Here is a 21,386-nt window from a genome sequence, read left to right as displayed (position 1 = left end):
TGATGTTTGATATTTAACCTCAGAACCACGGCATAAATATTGGTTATTTAATATATACAATCAATGTTTTTAGTGCAATGTTGAAAAATCTGCATTGATCATTGGTAAGTCAGACAGTAGTTAACATAAATCTTTCATCCTAAAACATAAAATAAAACAAAATACCTCACTGGAAACAAGCAAATGGTTGGAAGATAATCAGCAGTGCATTGCAGCCTCCCTTCCTCTAGACACCCAAGGCCATATGGAGTGCCTGCGACAAGATGATAACCATGCAGTACTGAGGTCAGCAGAAATACACCCAGATTATGGCTGGCAAGATATTCCAGCAGTAGAGGATGATGGTTGTGGTGGCTGGGGGTGGGGAATGGCAGCCCTTCATCCAAAACCGCAACGCTGCAGTTTACGGACTAGAACAGGTCACTAAAGGCGCGACTGGTCCTCTAGAAAAAATAAACATTTAAAAAAAAAATCCTCAAATCCTACTAGATTTGGTCCATGACTACTTGCTGTAGCACCTTGAACTCAGTCTATTGCCAGGACTGGACTGTGTTTGGAAGGGTATGTGTTAGGAAAATCAGGTCTGGTCCCAAACCTAAGGAGGACGGAGAGCTGGGTTCTGGACAAGAATGCGCTGTTCCCTGCTTGGCTATTCCCTCACAGACTGAGATCCTGCGGGTCTGAGAGAGGAGTTCTCTGTGCAGCAGGGAAAGCCCGAGTCTCAGCTGGGCTGGGCACAGCCAGGTGGGTGACTCCAGCGCTGCTTTATGGAGGAGCTGGGTTCAATTCTCAGGTCAGCTCTTTTGCCGCAGTCCCTGAGGGAGTCCCATTTGTCACTCAGCAGCATCCCCTACTGGCTGGTCTAAGGGACCATGATTATAGGGCCCTGGAAGGAGCCTTAACACTTGACCCCTTCCCCTCCGGCCATGGACCATTTCTGCAAGGACGACGCTGAGTGAGTGGGAGAGAACGTAACATGGGAGAAATTCCCTGGCTAGTTTTGAATGAAAGCTCATGGCTCCAGATCCCAGCCCCAGCTACACGTAAGCCAGAAGTTTAAAGGAAAAGGAAACTGCTGGACTGAAAGACAAATAAATAAATGAAGCGTGCTGCGTTTTTTGTTTTTTTTCCTCTGCACTTTGTCTTTGGTGGTTGTTTAATATATTTGCTAGCAGGCCATAAGCTGTCAGTCTTCCTTAAAGCTGAAAAGTCATTAGGAGGAGATTAAGTTGCCCAGCTGTGAAGATGCAGGATGCAGCAAGCCGCTGGAAATGGCCCTGGATACAATATACCCCCCCCCCCCCCCCACCCTTATCATCAAGCGATATGCGCAGAAACATGACGGAATTATTTTACAAGTTCCACCACCACTGCCTCATCCTGTAAAAGTCACCCACCACTGCCCTTCTGGAAACAAGGGGCACAAAAACTCCCCAAATGTAACAGGAAGGATATCAGTGGACCAAATGGACACAGGTTTACTTTTCCTACACTGTAACTGTGAGTTGAAAATCCTTTTTTTGCAATGAATATTTTATAGCCCATTACTGCAAAAAGAATTTAAAAAGGAACAAGAGAGGCAAACAATGATTTCTCCTGCCCCGTGCAGACAGTGGAAGATGGATAAATAGGAGGCTGAGGCAAGCTATGGTCAGCATAGTGTGGAGAGAGAAGATCCCGGTGCACAGAAAGAGTCCATGCACCACACTCTTGTCTACCTGCCACTCTGCACCGACAGCCCAGGTGAAGAAATGCCTACTGATCTTACATCCCAAAGCACAGACTGGCATGGGTGGTACAGGGATATCACCTCCAACAGCAGTGCACTTTTTAGCACCAATGAAATGGGCACAATTATTTCGTTACAACATTACAGATGGATAGATTAACAGAAGAGTTCTACTGCAATGCTACAAACAGATTTACAATCTGAAGTGCTTCGAGAGGACTTTGATCCCACACACCATTCTATCAAAAGTGCGGGCTATTACCTGTGACCTACAACGCCAGCGCTATGCCTGCTGGGAGGAGGCAGTGTGTGAATTATCAGTGGCGCAACTGTCCTGGACACCTCTCTGTTCTCCCCTAAGCCCTGGAAGACTGTCGATTCAAATGGCTGTGCCCCAAAAGCGGCTTGATGGATGCAGAGAGAGGCTGAATTTGGCCTAGTCAAACAAAAATCTCCTTTTGCAACTTAAGGGTAAGTGCACACACTCTTGAGGTTAAGACGGAAGCCGGCTTGCTTGAATGACACATGCTCTAAGTGCAAGAGGGATTTTAGCTAACCAAAGCTACAGGGAAAGCTATCCACAATTCTGGAACAGAGAATAACTCATTAGGATACAAGAAAGGGTCAGAAAGAAAACTAGATATATAAAACCTGTAATAGGTACAATATTTATAAAAGTATATGGACTAATGTGAAACAGAGGAGACACATCATCCTTTAAAACAAAGGTTACTCTCTTAAGGAATTTGTTTCGTTTCCATTCGTATGGCTTAGAGAGAGAACAACAAATGCTCAGCATTTGTGGGAATTTCACAAGTTAGTTCCTTCACTGTAATGCAGCTCTAGGCAGGAAGGAAAAATCTTGTACAAACTGAAGAAAAAGCAAACCTGCTGCTGGAGGGAGTACAGCCAGCCCACAGAAGAAAACTCAAGGGCTACAAAATGAGGCTAAGATTGAAGTCGAGCAGTCCTCTCATATACCATAACTACCACAATATCTGAACTTGGACTGGCTGCCATGACTAGGGATGAAATGCAGGTGCCACATTCTCCTATCCCAATACTGTACTTGTAGGGGGGAGAGGTATGTGAAAGGAAAACATGGGGAGTGCATTTCTTCCCTACCCCACTACAGTCCTCTCACTCTCCTCTTCCACGCCCACCCTGGTGCAGTCCCTTGTCTCCTCTCTTACCTCCTCCACCCCAGTGCAGCCCTCCCTCTTTCTCCTCTACCCACCTCACACCTCAATGCAGGCAATGCCAAGAGACATCGGGAAAGGGGACAAAAAGGGGAAATATCTGGAAACAAAATATTGCACAAGTAATTACTGTCCGTAGCAAGGTGATTACAGGCAGATGAGGACCTTTGGCCCACCCCCTATACTCTATGCCTAGACTTCTCCCTCCATCGCCCTCACCGCTCATCTCTGTAGCCGCCTCCAGCATGATCCCTTCTTCAGGTTCTAAAAGCATTGGAGACCTAACAGCAGCGTGAAAAAAAACACTTGCAGCACAGGCTTTACACTCTTGTGAGAGTCTCGTGGCTTATATTACAGGCCGGTGAAAAACTATATCAGATTTTGTGTGTAAAAAAAAAAAGAAAAAGAAAAAAGTTGGAATGAACCAGAAAAGGGTGCAATATTAACCCCTTCTCTAGAGAGGAGCATGCTGTGAAGGTGTACTGCGTTAATAGTGCATGCTGTATGGGTTACGGTGGACTGTAGGCTGGCACTGCAGAGGCACAATGGTTTATGCAATATCATCACTGGCTGCAGAAACAAGTCCTGCAAGGAATACAGTGAATGCAACAGCTATTCATGCCCAGCAGAAGGCACAAAGAAATCTTGCATAATCTGTTAGCACCTGCCTCTATCTAAGTCACTTTCCAGGCACACCCTGGAAGGTTAATTAGGGAACTTCATTTATTTACAAAACAAGAAAGCTGGGATTTTTAGGACATCTTTTATTTGTAGAAACAGCTTTGTCTGTGGTCTTAATCAGTAAGTCATTTAACAAGGCCGGTGTCTGCTCTGTTAAAGAGGCATTTGTTAATCACTAATTCACTGATCTCAATTGAAAGGCTTTTTAGCAAGCTAAGATATATGAATTTTTTTTGGTATCTCAGGGGCCTTTTGGCAACATAATTTTATGTTCAGATTTCATTTTATTACAATTATTAAGCACTTGCAGGAGTGTCATGTCATCCTGAGCAAAAACTACTCAGGAAGAGGATGCCTCAAGCTGAACCTCTCCAGGTGTAGCATTCTCTCACTGTATTCTACCCAAAGTATTTCACTGCTATTATAAAATGATCGTCTGTAAAATAATTTTGTTGGTTTCACAAAGGAGAATAAAATTAAATGTTCTTTTAACAGTATAAAAACATTTGGTATCATATGCCCAATGCTCTCGTTCTGAATCATCTGTACTACAATGTCATCGCCACTGGTTGGCATCACAGCAAATATGCAAATAAAGGCTACTAAGGAACCTGTGGCGTTGCCATAATTACAGCAGCCAGACTGAAATTAGAAGGTAGGATTTTACATGCCTATTTTATAATCTGGAATAAAGCTCCATATCTGAAATGAATACCAAACAAATTCCTTAACCCTTGGAGATGAAATCCTGCTGGAATGGGAGCACCTTTGTGCCATATTAATCCATCAGTCTGCAGAACTTCAAAATAAGGCGAGTGCCAGATTAACCTTTCGTTAAGCATTGTGGGTTTACGCCTATGATGCAGCAGCTCAAGGGATTTACACAGCGGGTCACGTCGGGACTGTCTTGTGCCGAGGGGAAGCAGCCTCTCGAGCTAATGCCAAGCACCCAGGCAGCCACACTGCCAGAAGCAGGCCTAGACCAGTCCAACACCCCCGCCAGCTTCTTTTCCTCGCAAAGCCTGCGTGGGTAAGGCTGTGGGTGGAAGCAGGTCAGGAAAGGGCTACAAAAACGACACAAGGCCGGCAACAAAAACCCTGCAAAGAAAGGCTCCAAACACTCAAAACGTACGCACTGGGTGAAAACGGGGACAAGGGCAGGAGGGACAGAAACTTCAGAATATTCGAGGGACTTCCATATAGTGCAGAAAGGTGACATTTTCAACAGAAACGGGAATGCAAGAAGGAAACTGCACCTAGGAAGGTGCAGAGAAAAGACGAGAGGACACTTCTTTACTGAAAGGGTGCTGGAAGATACTGGCGGCCAAACCGCGGCAGGACTTAAACATGCTTGGGGCAGACTCAAAGCACAGTCTGGTCAAGGCAGGTTAACGTGACAGCCAGAAGAAATGAAGAAGGGAGCTGGAGTGTTTGCTCAATCACACGAGACTCGAGGGGGGGGCCAAAAAGAGAATGCAGAAGCCATAGAGCAGAGCGCGGAGGTGTTACTATTACAGGTGCGGCTGCATTAGGCTGACACGGTTACAGCCTAACAGCAGTGGGGCAACTTACACAGAGTGGCAGATCCATCCCCCTAACCACTGCAGGATGGCTGTATCGGGCTTCCCAGAACGCTGGGGTAAGCTGCTTGGAGAGACTAGGGTGAAAACATCCATGAGCATGAGGAAGCTGGGGGGGAAAGAAAAGTCTCACAAATTTTTATGGTTGTGTGGACTATTACAGAACATAGTGGAGAGACGTGGAAGAGGGCCTGGATGCTGGATTAAGTGTTGGTTTTGTAAGAATAAGAGGATGGCAACAATGCCTGAAAAAGATGACTGTTTTCATTCCACTTTTCAGCACTTCAGAATGGATTACACTCAGTTATTTCTCTGTCCCCAGAGAGCTCACAATCTAAGTTTGAGCCTGACTTGCCCAAGGTTATAAGCAGCAGCAGCAGTGGGGATTTGAACCTTGGCCTCCCTGGTTCTAGGCTACTCGTCCACTCCACTAGCAGAAGCAGGCACTGTAACTGAATTTGGACACACTTACGACACACATATGGAGGGCAGTACTAGAAACAGGGCTGAGAGGCTGAATAAAATACATGGGGTTGGTTTAAACATGAGAATTTGCATGATTACCTAACTAAAATGGTACAGAAGCAGAAAGAAAGAATCTAGACTAGTCCGTCTGCTGTCATTTATTATGTTACGACATAATTCTGCGAGAGATGGATGAGTAGTGCGAACGCACTCAGCTGCTGTTATTAGCGAACACTAATTACAGGTAAGCGATTTCACTTTTTCTAACAAACAATCCCCATGGAGTCACACAGATTGAAATTAGCCAGGTAAGGATGTCTGCCAGAGTGCAGTGGGTAAGGAGGGAAAGGAGCTGTGTGCTGAGTTAATAGATCAGAAATCACTGAAAATGCAAATAACTGAGGTAGAGTGAAGGACAAGGGAACCTGATAACATACAGGTAGAGTGTTCCAGGACTTTCTTGAGCAAGCCAAGGGTCAAACCCAAGAGATCTACTATGTGCATAAGGTTAACACCAGAAGGGATAGTTAGCTCCATGAAGCCTCGAGGATGAGAACTGCAATCAGAGCCATGCAGACAGATGTGCACAGGAAGTGCGAGCACATTCCCAATAGAAAAGACAAAGCAAAATAGCTTAGATAAAAACGTAGCAGACAGAAGCATGGCAAACAAGGCATGATGTGCACCTGCCTCTTTTTTTCCCCTCCTCCTTTGAACTAAGGCTTAAGGAACCTGACCTTGCTTCAGTGAAAGGAATACATCAAGATTGGACTGCAAATGCACTCTAGGACTGAAGATACAGAAGAAAGACTGAATCAAGGGAATTTGGACATACTGAGACAAAACCCGAGTGAGGCAAGTGAAAGGAAGGGCAGTTTGAGGAAAAAAGCTTTATCCTTGAGCCCAGATAGACTTTAAGTAACTGATGGGCCAAGACGATCTCAGAGTAACTCAGATTGGCATACAGGACTGAAGGCTGACAATGCTTCCCAAACTGCATGCCTAGTCTAATCTGAAGGACCTATAAGCATGGAGCCGTGCAGAAAGAGATAGGGCACAGCACTGACATAAGCTTCCACATGTGGCCCTTCCGTCAACCTCATCTTTGGAGTATAAACTTGAAGGGCTGCCGTTCACAGGCTCATGCAATATCCTAATGTCTGTATATGTGAAGAGCACATCTATGTCAAGATCTTAGGCGCTGGAAGTTACCCGAGATCTAAAGATTTACTCTGCAGTTTGAAACAGGATTCTGTCACAGAGCCTGATAGGACATGAGAGACAGCGTTTAGGCACGGCCTGGGGAACCAGGATTAAGGCATCCATACTGTAGCTTGGAGGCACAGGCGCTAGAACCAGTGCTGATTTTCTGCAAGGACACCAATCAGGAACCTTTTTGAACTTGCTTTCTTCTCCCTCATCGGGAAAACGTGGAAGGTGAAGCCTGCTGACCCAGTACCTTTTTTTTTATTTAGAAAACTACCACTGATTGGAACTGCTGAAAGGTATGAACACATATCTCAGTACCACGCCCAGGGGACGGAGCACAGAAAAGAAGGCCATTCTTGGTATAGAAGTGTCATTTCCTTTTAAAGTGCCCTTCTCAGGTGAGGGCACTTGTGGGAAAGAGAACAGCGGCCCTGAAGGAGTGTCATTCTCCAGATGAACAATCTCAGCTGAACGAGTAGAGTAAAATGTGAGATGTTAAAAGGAGACGATTTTGCAGGGCAGGACGACTGGAAGGGGCTGCACATACTGCTGGAAGTGTGGCTGCAGGTGGCTTAGCGGCCAGGTCAAAAGCTTCATGATTACAAGTGCCAGGCTTAGGAGGCTGTTTTGTCGGGACACTGGACAGAGCCATGTGACTCAGCTGTGCAACTTTGAGACTGCTTATTACAGAAATGAATGGGATACAAGGTTCAACACAATTTGTTAAATTTTACCTCCTAAACTTTTCACAAAACTCTTGCAGCTAAGATGAGAAAAGCAAGCCATTCCCATTTTCATTTATATTTCAGAGCTGGATTTTGGATGAGCCCGTTCCTGGTCTTCTGTGTTCAAGCATCCTTCTAACTCAGACTTCAAATGGCAAAATAATGTTTTAAAATCTCTATTCCATCCAAATCTCCTGGAAGCTCATGTCGTTCTCCAGAGAGAGGTGGGGGAATGGGGAAATTGCCCACACAATGCACCAGATGTGCTTCGCTGAGCACCCTGTGATGTGTGGTCCCACCTGTTGACTTACCTCTCAGTTAATCGAGCAAACATCTCTAACTCTCATCACCAACGTAAGTAATCAATCAGGTCTCCAAGGCTCCTCCACATCTGACTAGGAAAGATGAGGAAGCCCATGAGGAAGGACATTAGCAAAGAATGACCAATAATGTCCGCAGATCATATCTGGACCTACCAGAGCTGCTCAGCTCAACAGAACATCACATTTTTGTGGGAATGTTGGCAGTATATTTGTGAGAAACCTAAAAAGTATGCCAGGGCTTTGCATATTCAGTCACCTTCACGTAATCCCAGGAGTCCTTCCAGACATACAGTACCACTTGACCCACAGGATTCCTGGCTGTGTAAGAGACGGCCCCAGAAGATCTTGCAGATGTTTGAACCTCCTGAACAACCCGTTTCACTCACTTCCTCTTCCTCAGTGGGACAGAAAGCAGAGGTTCCATATAAAGGCATCAGGGTTGGAGCACTTGAGTTGTTCCTTCTCTCTGTTGAGCAGACGGACGGATGCACGCTTACAAACGCATGCTCTCTTCTACCCCTTCCCCACCCCACTGTCCCAGTGACCAGAAGGTCGGTTTTCCCTTATCGGTCAAATAATTCTTCCCTATGTTTCTACATTAAGACACACGTTGATATATTATAACTTACTGCCTCTTTGTGTGTGTGTGTATATATTTATATATACATACACACTATGTCTATGCATTGTGTCAGGAGAGGTGTGTTCATTTCCCTTTCTCCTCCGTGTAGTGCTGGAAGTGTGCAAAGCTCATGAACACTTGCTCCAACGAGATCTGGCTGATGGAGTAATCTTCTATTCGGAACTTCTCTTTGGCTTTCTCCAGTGTCCCAAACACCTTTAATTAAAAAAAAAAAACCAAGTCACAAACCCACAGCACCCAGCTCTGTAAAAGACTGGCCAAGAGAGATGGAAGAGGCAGAACCAGAGGGCAGAAGATGCAACTGAAAGGATACATTCATTTTGCCATTGTGGGCTATGTTTATTAGTCCAGGTGATGAGCACTGTGAAAAAAGCTGGCAATAACCGGGGTACCTTCCACAGAGGTATTTTAATAATAAATCTGATACATATTTAGCTGATAATATTTAGTGGTATGGGGGGGGGGGGGATTTTAAAAAGAACCTCAAAATGATTGCAGAGGCTGAAATTGACAAATTGTCATTATTCAGTCCGAAAAGCTATGTGTAACCGTTACAACAAAGTTTATGGCAAGCAGGTGCCTGAAAACAGGGGCGGTGCAGTCTGGTGACTGAAGAACAGCCACACAGGTCTGAAGAACTCATGGGGATGAGAGGCTGAACCTCAGCTGGGTGCTGGCTCTCCGTCCCAGAGAGCACATCACTTTAGCTCCTTGTAATCTGTTGTTAATATCCCTCTCTCCTGCCTATTATGGTTACCTTGTTGAGACAATGGGTAGGACAGAGCTCTAGTGCACAATCCACCTGTCATTCCAGCTTTCTCCACATTATCCTCTGCCCATATTCAGAATGCAACAGCACACCTAGCAAGCTCAGGCTGCACTTTATCTAGAAACGCTTGCATCGCCTGCTCTAAAAAATGCACTTATTCAGTAATACCACAGCCTGGGCATCAGCAGCCAATGTTCTCACTGCCTTTTGTGGCATGTTTTGTTGCCAACAGCATGTCCCTATATCCATATGATATTTTTGTCAGTTTTCTTTGGTGGACTACTGGTCTACCAGCCCAATCAGAACCTGCTCGGGCTCTATTATCTGCCATTTTTGACACACGATAAGGATAAGGTAAGAAGCAGAAGCATCTGGGATTTTTTTCCTTATGCTTGTCACAGCAGTCCTGAAAACCAAGGACATGGGTCATAACCCTCTGTGGAAGCTGATAAAAATGCATCCTTGTGCTAGCGAGCAGATGACTTTATTGCATGTGGACCATTTATTTATTTTATATTTCACTTTCAAGCATTTCAAAGTGGATTACATTCAGGTACTGTAGGGGCAATCAGTACTATGTATGGTGCAATTCATTCATTTTATATCACCAGAGGCTTTTACACTATGTCCCTGTAAGAATATAATGCATTTCTGATGGAATATGTAATTAGTATTCTTACAGGCTCCAGCAACAGCAGAAAGAGGTAAGACTAAGCAATTTGCATTTGACATTGTATTCATGGAACTACAGTCATGATGAGTGCTTAGTAATAGCAAGTCCTGACCTCGTGCCCACTACCTAGGTTACCCCAACCAATTGGCCTCTCTCATTCCTCACATATGCTCACCATGTCTATTACTTGGTACCTGTACCTCCTATGCCTTTCTGTGCCTCGTGTTTCTCTGCTCCCCATGACTACCAGTGCCCTATCTACTGCTTACCTGTGCCCAGCTGAGGTACTTGTTGGTCAGGTGATAATGGACCATTCCCTGGTGCTCATGTTTCAGCACACTGCCTGGAAGAGAAAGCAAAGACTTAACCCCTGGGTAACAGGAGCCCGTGAGAGCCGGTGCACAAGCCAAGAAAGAATTCATGTACCACTATACGTAAAGCCACCTTATAAAATAAACAGGGGCAGTGAGGCATGCTCTCTGAGTGCACTGTAAAGAAAGCTGAGTGTCTGTCACCTCAAAGCATGGGGTTACTGCAACACCATGTTCAATATCTCAAAATGCCCCTTAAGAATGTACCTGACCAAAGGCGCTAAAAACACAGCACGGATCAGGGGTTCTCACAACAAATTGTTTTATGGCCTCAGACTGTGACCACCAAGTCTTGCTGGCAGCTGCATTGACAAGTTTACCTAAAATACTTAACTTTAGCATACTCTTTCATTTCTACTGGCCACATGTGAGAAACACTGGTGTAGATGCCAATCAACCATTCAGATAGGATTAAAAAAAGGCAGCAGAAGCAAAGGACAGGTTAGCGCAGCACTGTGCACGACTGCACACAAGGCCCGAGCTGGGGTCCTGGCAGGACTGGTTTAGACAATACTATAAATGGGGGGGGTGGGGGGGTGGGGGTGGGGGGAAATAGATGTTTGTACCAAACAGTACTGAATGACTCAGCCACGTAGGAAGTCTATAAGTGATATTTACAGCTCAGCTGACAAAATTTAGAGGCTGATATAATAAACTTGTGCTAAAATTGTAGTTAAAGTTTAGCATGGATTTTACTTAACACACGTATTAAAAACAGGGGTCGCCACGAGTTGCAGCAAGCTAATGGGATGCAAATCGAACAGGAGTAAAAAAAAGCAAGCTAAATGAACAAAGTGCTTTAAAATATGACTTAATCTGAATAATCTGCACTAATGCAACATTGTGCTTTAAAACAAGAATAAGGAGGTAAGTGCTTGAAGTTGGAAGGAGTGTGACCAAAATGACCTTGCATGCAAGGCATCCCAACTCTGACACAATCTTGCATGCAAGGCCATTTGGACAAGGCAAGCCAAGTGAAGTCAAAGGGTAAACTCTCCAGGGTGGGCACATACAGCTGGTGCTATGCATCTCTAATAGCTGTAATTGCCTGTTCTAGACAGCTTACCTTTGCTCTCACTTGGCATACTTTGCCCAAATGGTCTCGCATGTGAAACTGACAGAGGGCAGAACACCCCCCTGTTCAACTGTATGAAATAAAAACAGGATTCAATACTGCTGCAGGTTAACTGTTTCCAGCAGTTTTGGAAATAATTTAAAATGCTTCATATGAGTGATTCATTAAATGGAAATAAATACCAAGACATTTATATAAAAAAAATATTGCTGAAGCAAAGTCAAGATATTTGTCAAAACAAAACCAATTTACTACGAAAAAATGTTCTGTATCATTTTATTTTGTCATATAATTATATTAAAGGGGCAATAATCAAAAGTTTTTACGCAGATAAACGTGTTTGAATGCTGTCTCTCACTCAGTGCGGATAAAAGCACCTGCCTCTGATTCGATCAATGGTGTGATCACACCTCAAGTATTGTGTGCAGGTCTGGTCACCCCATCTCTAAAACAATAAAGCGGAACAAGGTACAGAGGAAAGCATCATTGATAAAGGGGATGTAACAGCTCCCCATGAAGAGAGGCTACACAGGTTAGGACCCTTCAAGCCTGGAAAAGAGAAGGCTGGGAGGGGAGATGATAAGAAATTTATAAGGTCATGAGGGAGGTGGAACAGGTTAAAAAAAAAAAAAAAAAGGACAGTTATTTACCTTTTCAAATACTAAAACAAGGGGACACTCCATGAAACTACCAACTAGCAGATTTAAAAAAAATTGGAGAAAGTATTTTTTCATTCAAAGCACAATCAAGCTGTGGAACCCTGTTGCCAGAGGATGTGGTCAAGATGACTTGCAGAACGAGGTTTAAGAGAGGCTTGGACAAGTTCCTGCCCACAAATCATTATTAGCCAGGTAGACTAGAGAAAGCCATTGCTATCCTGGGGAGCCGAATTTTTATGATCTTCTTCCCATCAAACCCTTCAGACTGCAGGTTTGTACCTCTACCATCTGCTGGAGACAGAGAAATACTGAGTGAGTGCAGGTGGCACTCTTGGTTATGTAGCAGTGCCTCAAGGTTTTGCTCTCTGTCTCCATCTGCTGGTAGGGAGGCAAAAAGCAGCTCGTCTGGACTGATCCAGGGTACGAAGAGGAAATAGATTTACTCTTTGGGATCTGTTGGGTACTTGTGTCCTGGATTGGCCATTGTGGGAGACAAGATACTGGGCTTGATAGACCTTGTCTAAACCTACATGACACTAATATTCTTTTCACCTGTAGGGACAGGTTGGGTAATTGCAGGGAGGGGGGTAGTCATTTTGAAATGTGTTTGTAATTTCACATTTACCATGCACGCTTCAAGGTAGATGCAAAGTCTGTGTTCCTCTGCCGGCTCGCTTTTTCAAAGGGAAACTCTGTGGGAGCTTCCCTTTGAAACTGAGCTTGTGCTACCTGCAGGTCCTAATGTACCCCCAGATCTGCAAGCTCCATGAGGAGTACAATGGTGTGACAACTGAGTTATAAATGAAAAGCTGCATTCAGACCAGCTTCCACTTGGATGGTTTTGCAATCCAGATTGGAAAGCAACAGCTTTGCGCAGTTAGAACATTGTTAATACCATGCAAAGGCTGCGTCCCAGTTAATGGAAAACATAAGTAAATCTGACTGAGGTAGACTGCTCACCTGGAAAGGTCCCGTCCACAAACTCTTTGAAGGCCTGTAGCTCGCCTGCCTCCTCCTCGCTGCTGGTCTTCGCCACCAAAGTGTAGCCACTGCCATACTTGCTTTTCAGGTGCTGTGGGCTGCCGAGGCACATAAACTGCCCATTCACCATGATAGCAAGCCGGGTGCACAAGGCCTCACACTCTTCCATGCTGAAAGGGTGAAGGGGGTAGTCCCAAAATAAAGAAAACAGACATGTAAGAGAGAGAGAGATTCCTGGTTTACTCACTCACCACATCTTTTATTAAGAAGGAATTCAGATTTTTATGCAAAGGCCCCAGGAGACAAAGACTGGTTTTCACTTGTCTAAATCCATCCTGAACCCAAAAGAAATCTGCTATGTTAGTACTTCTATATCATCTCCCTCAAACCAAGGTTTAATCTAAAGTGGTTTACAAAATAATCAGTACATAAAAATATCATAAAATAAAATACACAAATAATAAAAAAAAGACATCAATTACATACAACTACTGAAACACCACCACAATTTAATAAATAATCTGAAAATAATAATCATCATCCAAAAACCTAACAAAATCAAACATCCTGTTCTCAAAAGAAAGGACTAGGTGGGCTCACAATAAAATTAATTACCAAAAATCCAACAAACAATATGCAACCCAGTACTAAACCAATACCACAGAATGATGTTATGAGGCAGTACTGACCCAGTGTCCCAACCTAGAGTTAGGAAGCACTCCTCCCTCTGAACCAGTACTGACCCAGTGTCTCAGCCTGGTGTCAGGAAGCAATCCTCCCTCTGAGCCAGTACTGACCCAGTATCCCAACCTGGTGTTAGGGGGCACTCCTCCCTCTAAGCCAGTACTGACCCAGTGGCCCAGCCTGGTGTTAGTGAACACTTCTCCCTCTGAGCCAGTTCTGACCCAGTGTCCCAACCTAGTGTTAGGAAGCACTCCTCCCTCTGAACCAGTACTGACCCAGTGTCTCAGCCTGGTGTCAGGAAGCAATCCTCCCTCTGAGCCAGTACTGACCCAGTGGCCCAGCCTGGTGTTAGGAGCACTCCTCCCTCTGAGCAGGTACTGACCCAGTGTTTCAACCTGGTGTTAGTGGACACTCCTCCCTCTGAGCCAGTACTGACCCAGTGTCTCAGCCTGGTGTTAGGAGCACTCCTCCCTCTGAGCCAGTACTGACCCAGTGTCCCAACCTGGTGTTGGTGAACACTCCTCCCTCTGAGCCAGTTCTGACCCAGTGTCCCAACCTGGTGTTAGGGGGCACTTTTCCCTCTGAGCCAGAACTGATCCACTGTCCCAGCCTGGTGTTGGGGGGCACTTCTTCCTCTGAGCTAATACTGATCCAATATCCCAGCCTGGTGTTAGTGGGCACACATTCCTCTGAGGCAGAACTAACCCCATGAGCCAGTACAATTTTAGGGGTCACTCCTCTGAGCTTGTTCTGAACTAATGTCTCAGTATAACGTTAAGTAGCTGCATGCTGCTGACGGTGCTATCTTTTGGAGGAAGTATTAAACCAAGCTCCTGAATGCCCTGTCGACATCTGAATTTCGCTATAGGGAAGTCTAGTCTGGTGTCCTTGCTGAATTCCAACACAGGCTTATGCATTCTAACAGCAAGTTAAATTATCTTGTTAAACTGTTCATAAATAAAAACTTTTTTTTTTTTTTTTTTAAATAAATGGATGAAAAAACTACAATTTCCCATGAAAAAAAAAAACCAAAACAAAACTTACAGCAGGAGAAAAATCAGCATTTGCTATATCAACTAGTATTTTCAATGGCAGCACTAAAAATAGATGTATAAAAATTATTAAAAATAAATTCAGCTGCAACAGAATGCTAACAGTGAGATGAAGTACCAGCAGAAGGGGGAGCAGGATGCAGAGAAATGAGAGAGCAGTGGCGCTCTTGTACCTGTGGGAGGTGATGACAATAGCTTTCCCGCACTCCCGCGTTCGCGTCACCGCATCCCACAGCAAACGCCTGGCCACTGGGTCCATGCCGGTGGAAGGTTCATCCAGGAAGATCACCGGGGGACCTCCAATCAGGGCAATGCCAGCACTCAGTTTCCTCTTATTTCCACCGCTGCGGAGGGAATGAGGCACTGCTTAAGAAGAGTCACATTCTATCAGCCCCAATGGAACATACTCCAGAACAGCATGCCGAACATTTACCAGATACTCAAGAGAAGTCAGCTTGGCCTCGAGAGTAACCCACAGCCAGTTAGTATCATTTGTATGACCTTCAGATGTACGCACATATTAGTTTAATGCACACATTTTCAATGCTCCCCGTTTCTTCTTGTTCTGCACTTCCTTTTGGTTGTATATTAGAGATAACTTGGAACAGGGAATGAACCAGCAGCTCACAGTTCCTATACAGCAAAGTTATCTGATGCAACCCTAGTGCATGTGGCTGTTTGCTTGCCCTGAAAAAACATGGTGTGAGGGTGAACCAGCAAATCACCTTGGTTGGAGTAGAAAACCACACTGACTCGAGCTTTTTCAAATGCTATTTCACTTTATTCACCTCAGCAGCACTTCAACAATAAGAATGACTGCCTGCCTTTGCAGAACCCGCCCCACGCCCTTGAGCTTGGTCAGAATAGATTTACAGGAGCTGCCTCTCCTGGAGACGTGGGGGCCTCCTGAAGCCAGCTGGGCTTACGCTCTTATCCTGCTCCAGCTGGTCCCGCCCTCAGGACTCTCCCCCTGCCTAGCAGGGTCCTGCCCACAGAGCTCTCTCCCTCGGTGGGATTCAAGAAGAACCAGGCATCTATAGCCTGATCCTGCACACACAAAAGGGGGAAAACAGGATCATGCCGTCACACATGGCTTTTTTGCACCTACTCTGATTTTCCAAGATCTGTTAGTAATTTTATTAAGCTTTTATACGCAGTAACACAGTAAATTTTGACCTACCCAGTCTGTCCAGATGCTCTGGCTTATATCTTATAATGCTATAGCGGAGGATGTGTCTCAGGTGCCTGGAAGAGATTATTGCATCTTTCTAGCTGGAAAGTGCAACCAAGTCAGCCTGCAGCCCATGCTCGAAAACTTGCTGCCTACCTCCCCAATTAAATCTGCTGCAGTTTCCTGCCGACTGACTTTGCCTCCTCTTCTTGGGGAGCATGAGAATAGCTCTGTGCAAATTGACTCTCTCTTTTTCCCCTTTTTGATCCTCTTCTGTTCCATGTGATTGAACACAGATTTCCAGAATTTGTTCTCGCCCATGTCTTTCCCCTATTGCTCCTAGCACTACCCTCGGCCACCTGTCCCAAGCATACTTACATCATCCCATAGTTTTGGTTACTACCACCTCCCAAGGAGGCTATGCCAGGCATTCACTGCCCGCCTCAGTAAAAAAGTATTTTCTTATATTTCCTCTACACCCCTCTCACAACTTTATATCATGACCTCATGTTCTTGAATTTCTTTATTTAATAGAAAATGCCTCCTTTTTTGTACCTCCTTGTAGCCTGCTAAATATTTTAATATTTTCATCATATCATCCCTTTTCCCCTTTTTCCTCCAGCGGGTGCATTTTGAGTTCCTCTCTGTGCTGTCCCTTGCAGTGTCTCCATCCAATCCTTTCTATGAATGAAGTGCATGAATAAGAAAATTATTCCTTATCTGCTAATTTTCGTTCCTGTAGTACCATGGATCAGTCCAGACAATGGGTTATGTCCCCCTTCCAGCAGGTGGAGTCATAGCAAAACTCAAAGGCTGGCCTCATAAGCTGGAGCACCCTCTCTGTCCCTTCAGTATTAAGAATATCAAAGCAAGAGAAAATGTTTGGATGGATCAAGGAACGGTATAAAATACTCAACGTATGAACCACATCAAAATTTTGGAAGAAACATGCCAACAGGCAAAAAACTTGCAACGTAAACCAACTGGTAAGAACAGTAATAACAGCAGAGAGCATATAGGAAAACAGATGCTGGTAAGGAGAGCCGCTATCTCAAGTCCATGATTCTGAGGGTGGGAGTCTGGACTGATCTGTGGTACTACAGGAACGAAAATTAGCAGGTAAGGAATAATTTTCTTTTCCCTGTACGTACCCGGATCAGTCCAGACAGTGGGATGTACCAAAGCTTCCCTATGTAGGGTGGGCCCTGGATAGCCTGGCTTGAAGGACCTGGTCTCCAAAGGAGCCAAACCCAGGAGGTTGCAGATTCAAGCGATAGTGTCATGCAAAGGTATGCAATGATTTCCATGTAGCAGCTCTACATATCTCCTGCAGCAAGACAGATCGACTCTCAGCCCAGGAGGTTGCTTGAGCACGGAGCAAATGAGCCTTGATGCCTTCCGGAGGGCGACACCAATATACGCTGAGGCAATGGCATCCTTCAACCAGCACGTGATCGTGGTTTTGGACGCCTGGTGGCCGCGCCTGGGACCGCTCCAGAAAACAAACAGGTGGTCCGATAAGCGAAACTCATTGGTGACCTCCAGATAACGAATAAGAACCTGTTTGACATTCAGTCTCCGAAGTTCCAGCCGATCTTTGGCGGCGAAGGAAGTTCCACCGACTGATTCAGATGAAAAGGCAAAACCACCTTAGGCGAGAAGGAGGGCACTGTGGACAGGGACACCCCGGAGTCCGTAAAACATTGAAAAGGTTCTCTGCAGGATAGAGCCTGTAACTCCGAGATCTGGCGCGCAGAACAAATGGACACAAGGAAGGCTACTTTGAGGGTGAGATCCTTGAGAGATGCACTCCGCAAAGGCTCAAATGGCGGGCTGGTGAGCACCCGAAGGACCACGTTGAGACTCCACGAAGGGCAAAGGAGGTGAATCGGTGGCCTGACATGCTTTACTCCTTTCAAGAATCGGACGATATCTGGATGTGCAGAAAGAGGAGCTGTCTCCCAATGACGAACCAGAGTCCCAAATGCTGCGACCTGAACCCACAGGGAATTGTATGCCAAGCCCTTGTCCAGGCCACGCTGTAGGAAAGACAAAACATGTGCAATGGAAGCCTGGCGCACAGAGATGTTCATGGAAGCGCACCAAGCCTCAAACACTTTCCAGATCCGGACATAGGAAATGGAGGTGGATGTCTTTCGCGCCTTGAGGAGCGTGGAGATGACTGCTTCTGGATAGCCACGTCTCCTCAACTTCTGCCATTCAAAAGCCATGCCGCAAGACAGAAGCGATCTGCCCTGTCTAAAAATACTGGCCCTTGGCGCAGAAGGTTTGGTAGGTGTCAGAGGCGGAGAAGACCGTCGACCACTAGGTTGACTAGGTCTGCAAACCATAGTCTTCGAGGCCATTCCGGGGCCACCATAATGACAGGCCCCTGATGAAGCTCTATTCTGCGCAGCATCTTGCCCACCAGGGGCCATGGCGGGAATACATACAGGAGGAGATTTTGCGGCCAGGGAAGGACAAGAGCATCCATGCCCTCTGCGCCTTGTTCTTGTTGGCGGCTGAAGAAGCGGGGAGCCTTCGCGTTCCGGAGCGCCACCATCAAGTCCAGGTGTGGGGCTCCCCCATCTGCTGAAGAGGAGCGATACCGCTTCCTCGGCGAGCTCCCACTCCCCTGGATCTATGCGTTGTCGTCTTAGGAAGTCCGCCTGAATGTTGTTGACCCCAGTTATGAGGGACACGGCGAGGCGAGAAAGGTGCACGCCATCAGCTTGTCCGCTTCCCGCACATGTTGGCTCCTCGTCCCTCCTTAGTGATTGATGTATGCCACCGTGGTTGCATTGTCGGAGAGGATCCGCACCGCTTGACGATGAACCAAAGGGAGGAATCGCTGCAGGGTGAGACGGACCGCTCTGGTCTCCAGTCAGTTGATCGGCCATGAGGCCTGGAGTGACGTGCAAAGTCCCTGAGCCGACTGCCGCTGGCACACTGCTCCCCAACCGGAGAGGCTCGCATCAGTTGTGACAATCACCCACTGTGGGACCTCCAGATCCACTCCCTTCAGCAAGTGGTCGAGGCTGAGCCACCAGCCCAGGCTGCGGCTGGCTATGTCGGGCAGAGGAAGTAGGGCTTGAAAATCCTGAGATACCGGCTTCCAGCGGGAGAGTAACGCCCTCTGTAGGGGACGCATATGCGCAAAAGCCCACGGCACTAAATCTATAGTAGAAGCCATAGTGCCTAGGACTTGGAGGTAATCCCACGCTGTGGGAAGTTGGAGGCTCCGGAAGCGCTGGACCTTAAAGAGCCATACTGCACCAGACCCATGGTTTTCGGGAGGAGGGAGCGCAGGAAATGCCAAAAGAGATCAAGAGTGCCACTTAGAAGTGGGGAAGGGAAAAAAAAGGGGAGGGAAGAAAGGGAGAAATAAGGGCTACCTTACGCTCTTGGAAGAACTCCCAGCACACACCAGAAGGAAAGGGCACATGCCTTCACCTCAGGATTCCCCCCCCTTGCACTCTGGGTACAGCTCAACTGAGGGAGGGAGTCTCACCTCAGCAGCACCCAGACCCGCCTTAATCCAGACAGGCCTACATCCACAGTAGAGAACATATGTCCACCATCTACTGGAGACAGAATACTGGCAGGCTGATGTCAGGACGGGAGTATATGAAGGTGTCATCAGCGAGTCTTGATCTTTGTCTCCATCTGCTGGTTGGCATGAATAACCCATTCATAGGGACTGGTCTGAATGGATGCAGAGGAAGATGTCATTTCCATCTGCTGCCAATGCATTTTCAAAGACTCTTATTCTTTCAGTTTCTGTTTGGCACAGAGGACTGCCCAAGGACCAAAAGGAGGAAGTCATTCAAAGTTACGGTATTCATCTCTTGGATTAGCTAACATTGTACAGAGGACTCCGATTTAACGGCTTTGTAGCATTCACAAGAAGCTTTTTGCATATTCAGTTGATCTTTTTTGTCCTTACTGCTGCTTTCAGTTAGTTCTTCCTCAACAGATGCAGGCAGAGATGGGCTTCCTGTTACAGAGTTAAAGAGGTCTACATTGCCCCATGCAGCCAGCAAGTTTGAGCTCAGATCAGTACTTCTACCAGATCTCTCAACTCACCTTCATTCACAGGAAGGCAGTCACCTTCCGAACCCCACCACCCATCAGAGATGCTGATGCGGTCGCCCTCTTAAATCTCTCTTACTATGCCATTCCTCACCAGAGACTTCAGCATTTCTCTAGTGTAACCACTGAAGGTCCTCGAACAAGAGCCTTGCACCCTTCACAAAGAGCTCTACTGGATGTGCCCTCCATTCGCCAGGCAAAACTTGTTGATACAAGAGAATGTGCTTTCTCGATTGCTGCGCCTTCATTCTGGAATTCATTGCTTCAAGAGCCAAGGCTAAGTGGCTGCACAAAGGCATTCAAGAGTCTACTAAAGACGTTTCTTTTCAGTCAAGTGTTTTTCCTAAATTGGGTCTGGTCTTAATGTTGTAGTGAATCCAGTTCCATTTATCTTTTGCATGTAATGTTTTATTTTAGTCCATCATAATATTAAAATATGGGTTTTAGAATGTAAACTGCCTAGGATATACAAGTACACATATATAAATAAATAAATGTGAGTTATGACCAGTTGAAATAAGACTGAGAGCTGCAAGTGAAAGCGTAATCATGCCCTGCCCTTTAAGGCAGGAGGCAGCAGCCCTGCACAGAAAGGATAGGAAGAAGGGGTGGCTGAGCAGACAGGCAGTTTCCTGGAGTCTCACCTGTAGGTCCCAATTAACTTGTCAGCGTAGGGTTCCAGGAGCAAGCCCCGCAGCATGTTCTCCACGCAGCTGCCCATGTACCGCTCGGGAATGCCTCGCAGCCGTGCGTACATGCTCAGGGTCTCCCGGCCGGTCATGTGATCCAACAAGGCATCAAACTGAGGGCAGTATCCGATTCGCTGCTGAACCTGACAGTGTAAGAGAAAGAGACAGTCAGAAAGAGAATATAAGCCATGGACACATCAGAGGGGTGAGAAAGGACACCACACCCACACAGGGAGGGTCTGACACACACACATACAAAAAAGGAGAGCGCAAGCAAGAGATACACAAATGAAACAAAATGACACACAAAAACAGGAAATAAGCAAGAAACAGACACACATATAGAAAGAAAGAGTCAGCAAAAAGATAAGACAAGTCCCACTGTACTGATGTAGTGAGACTCAAACATGTGCGTGTGTGCGGGGGAGGGGGGATATGAGAGTACATACACCAAGGCATGGAGACAGGACACAATCAAGAGACCTACTGTGGAACAGAGCCAGTTTATGTAATTACAGGACATCTCGTGTGTTCCCAGCAGCAGGAACAGTCAGTGATCTTGGCTTCTCCCCTCCCACCTTACCATTTAACTTAACAGGGACCAGGAAGATACTGC

General features: G+C 46.0%; 1 protein-coding gene across 5 annotated transcripts in view; it reads right to left on the bottom strand.

Annotated features, from left to right (window-relative positions):
• The window catches only part of ABCA3 (ATP binding cassette subfamily A member 3), a 120,630-nt gene continuing 99,244 nt past the window's right edge, over positions 1-21,386 (bottom strand). For all 5 annotated transcript variants that reach the window (XM_029577524.1, XM_029577525.1, XM_029577528.1 and 2 more), the window contains exons 27-31: positions 20,726-20,913; positions 14,992-15,162; positions 13,062-13,252; positions 10,266-10,339; positions 1-8,749 (exon numbers count right to left, since the gene is read on the bottom strand). In XM_029577524.1, coding sequence (XP_029433384.1) covers positions 8,618-8,749; positions 10,266-10,339; positions 13,062-13,252; positions 14,992-15,162; positions 20,726-20,913 — 756 coding nt within the window. In that variant the 3' untranslated portion in view covers positions 1-8,617. The remainder of the gene's footprint in view (positions 8,750-10,265; positions 10,340-13,061; positions 13,253-14,991; positions 15,163-20,725; positions 20,914-21,386) is intronic.

This window comes from Rhinatrema bivittatum, chromosome 14 (genome assembly GCF_901001135.1).
Source record: "Rhinatrema bivittatum chromosome 14, aRhiBiv1.1, whole genome shotgun sequence".
Lineage (NCBI taxonomy): Eukaryota > Metazoa > Chordata > Amphibia > Gymnophiona > Rhinatrematidae > Rhinatrema > Rhinatrema bivittatum.
This window is presented reverse-complemented; position numbering and strand designations above follow the sequence as displayed.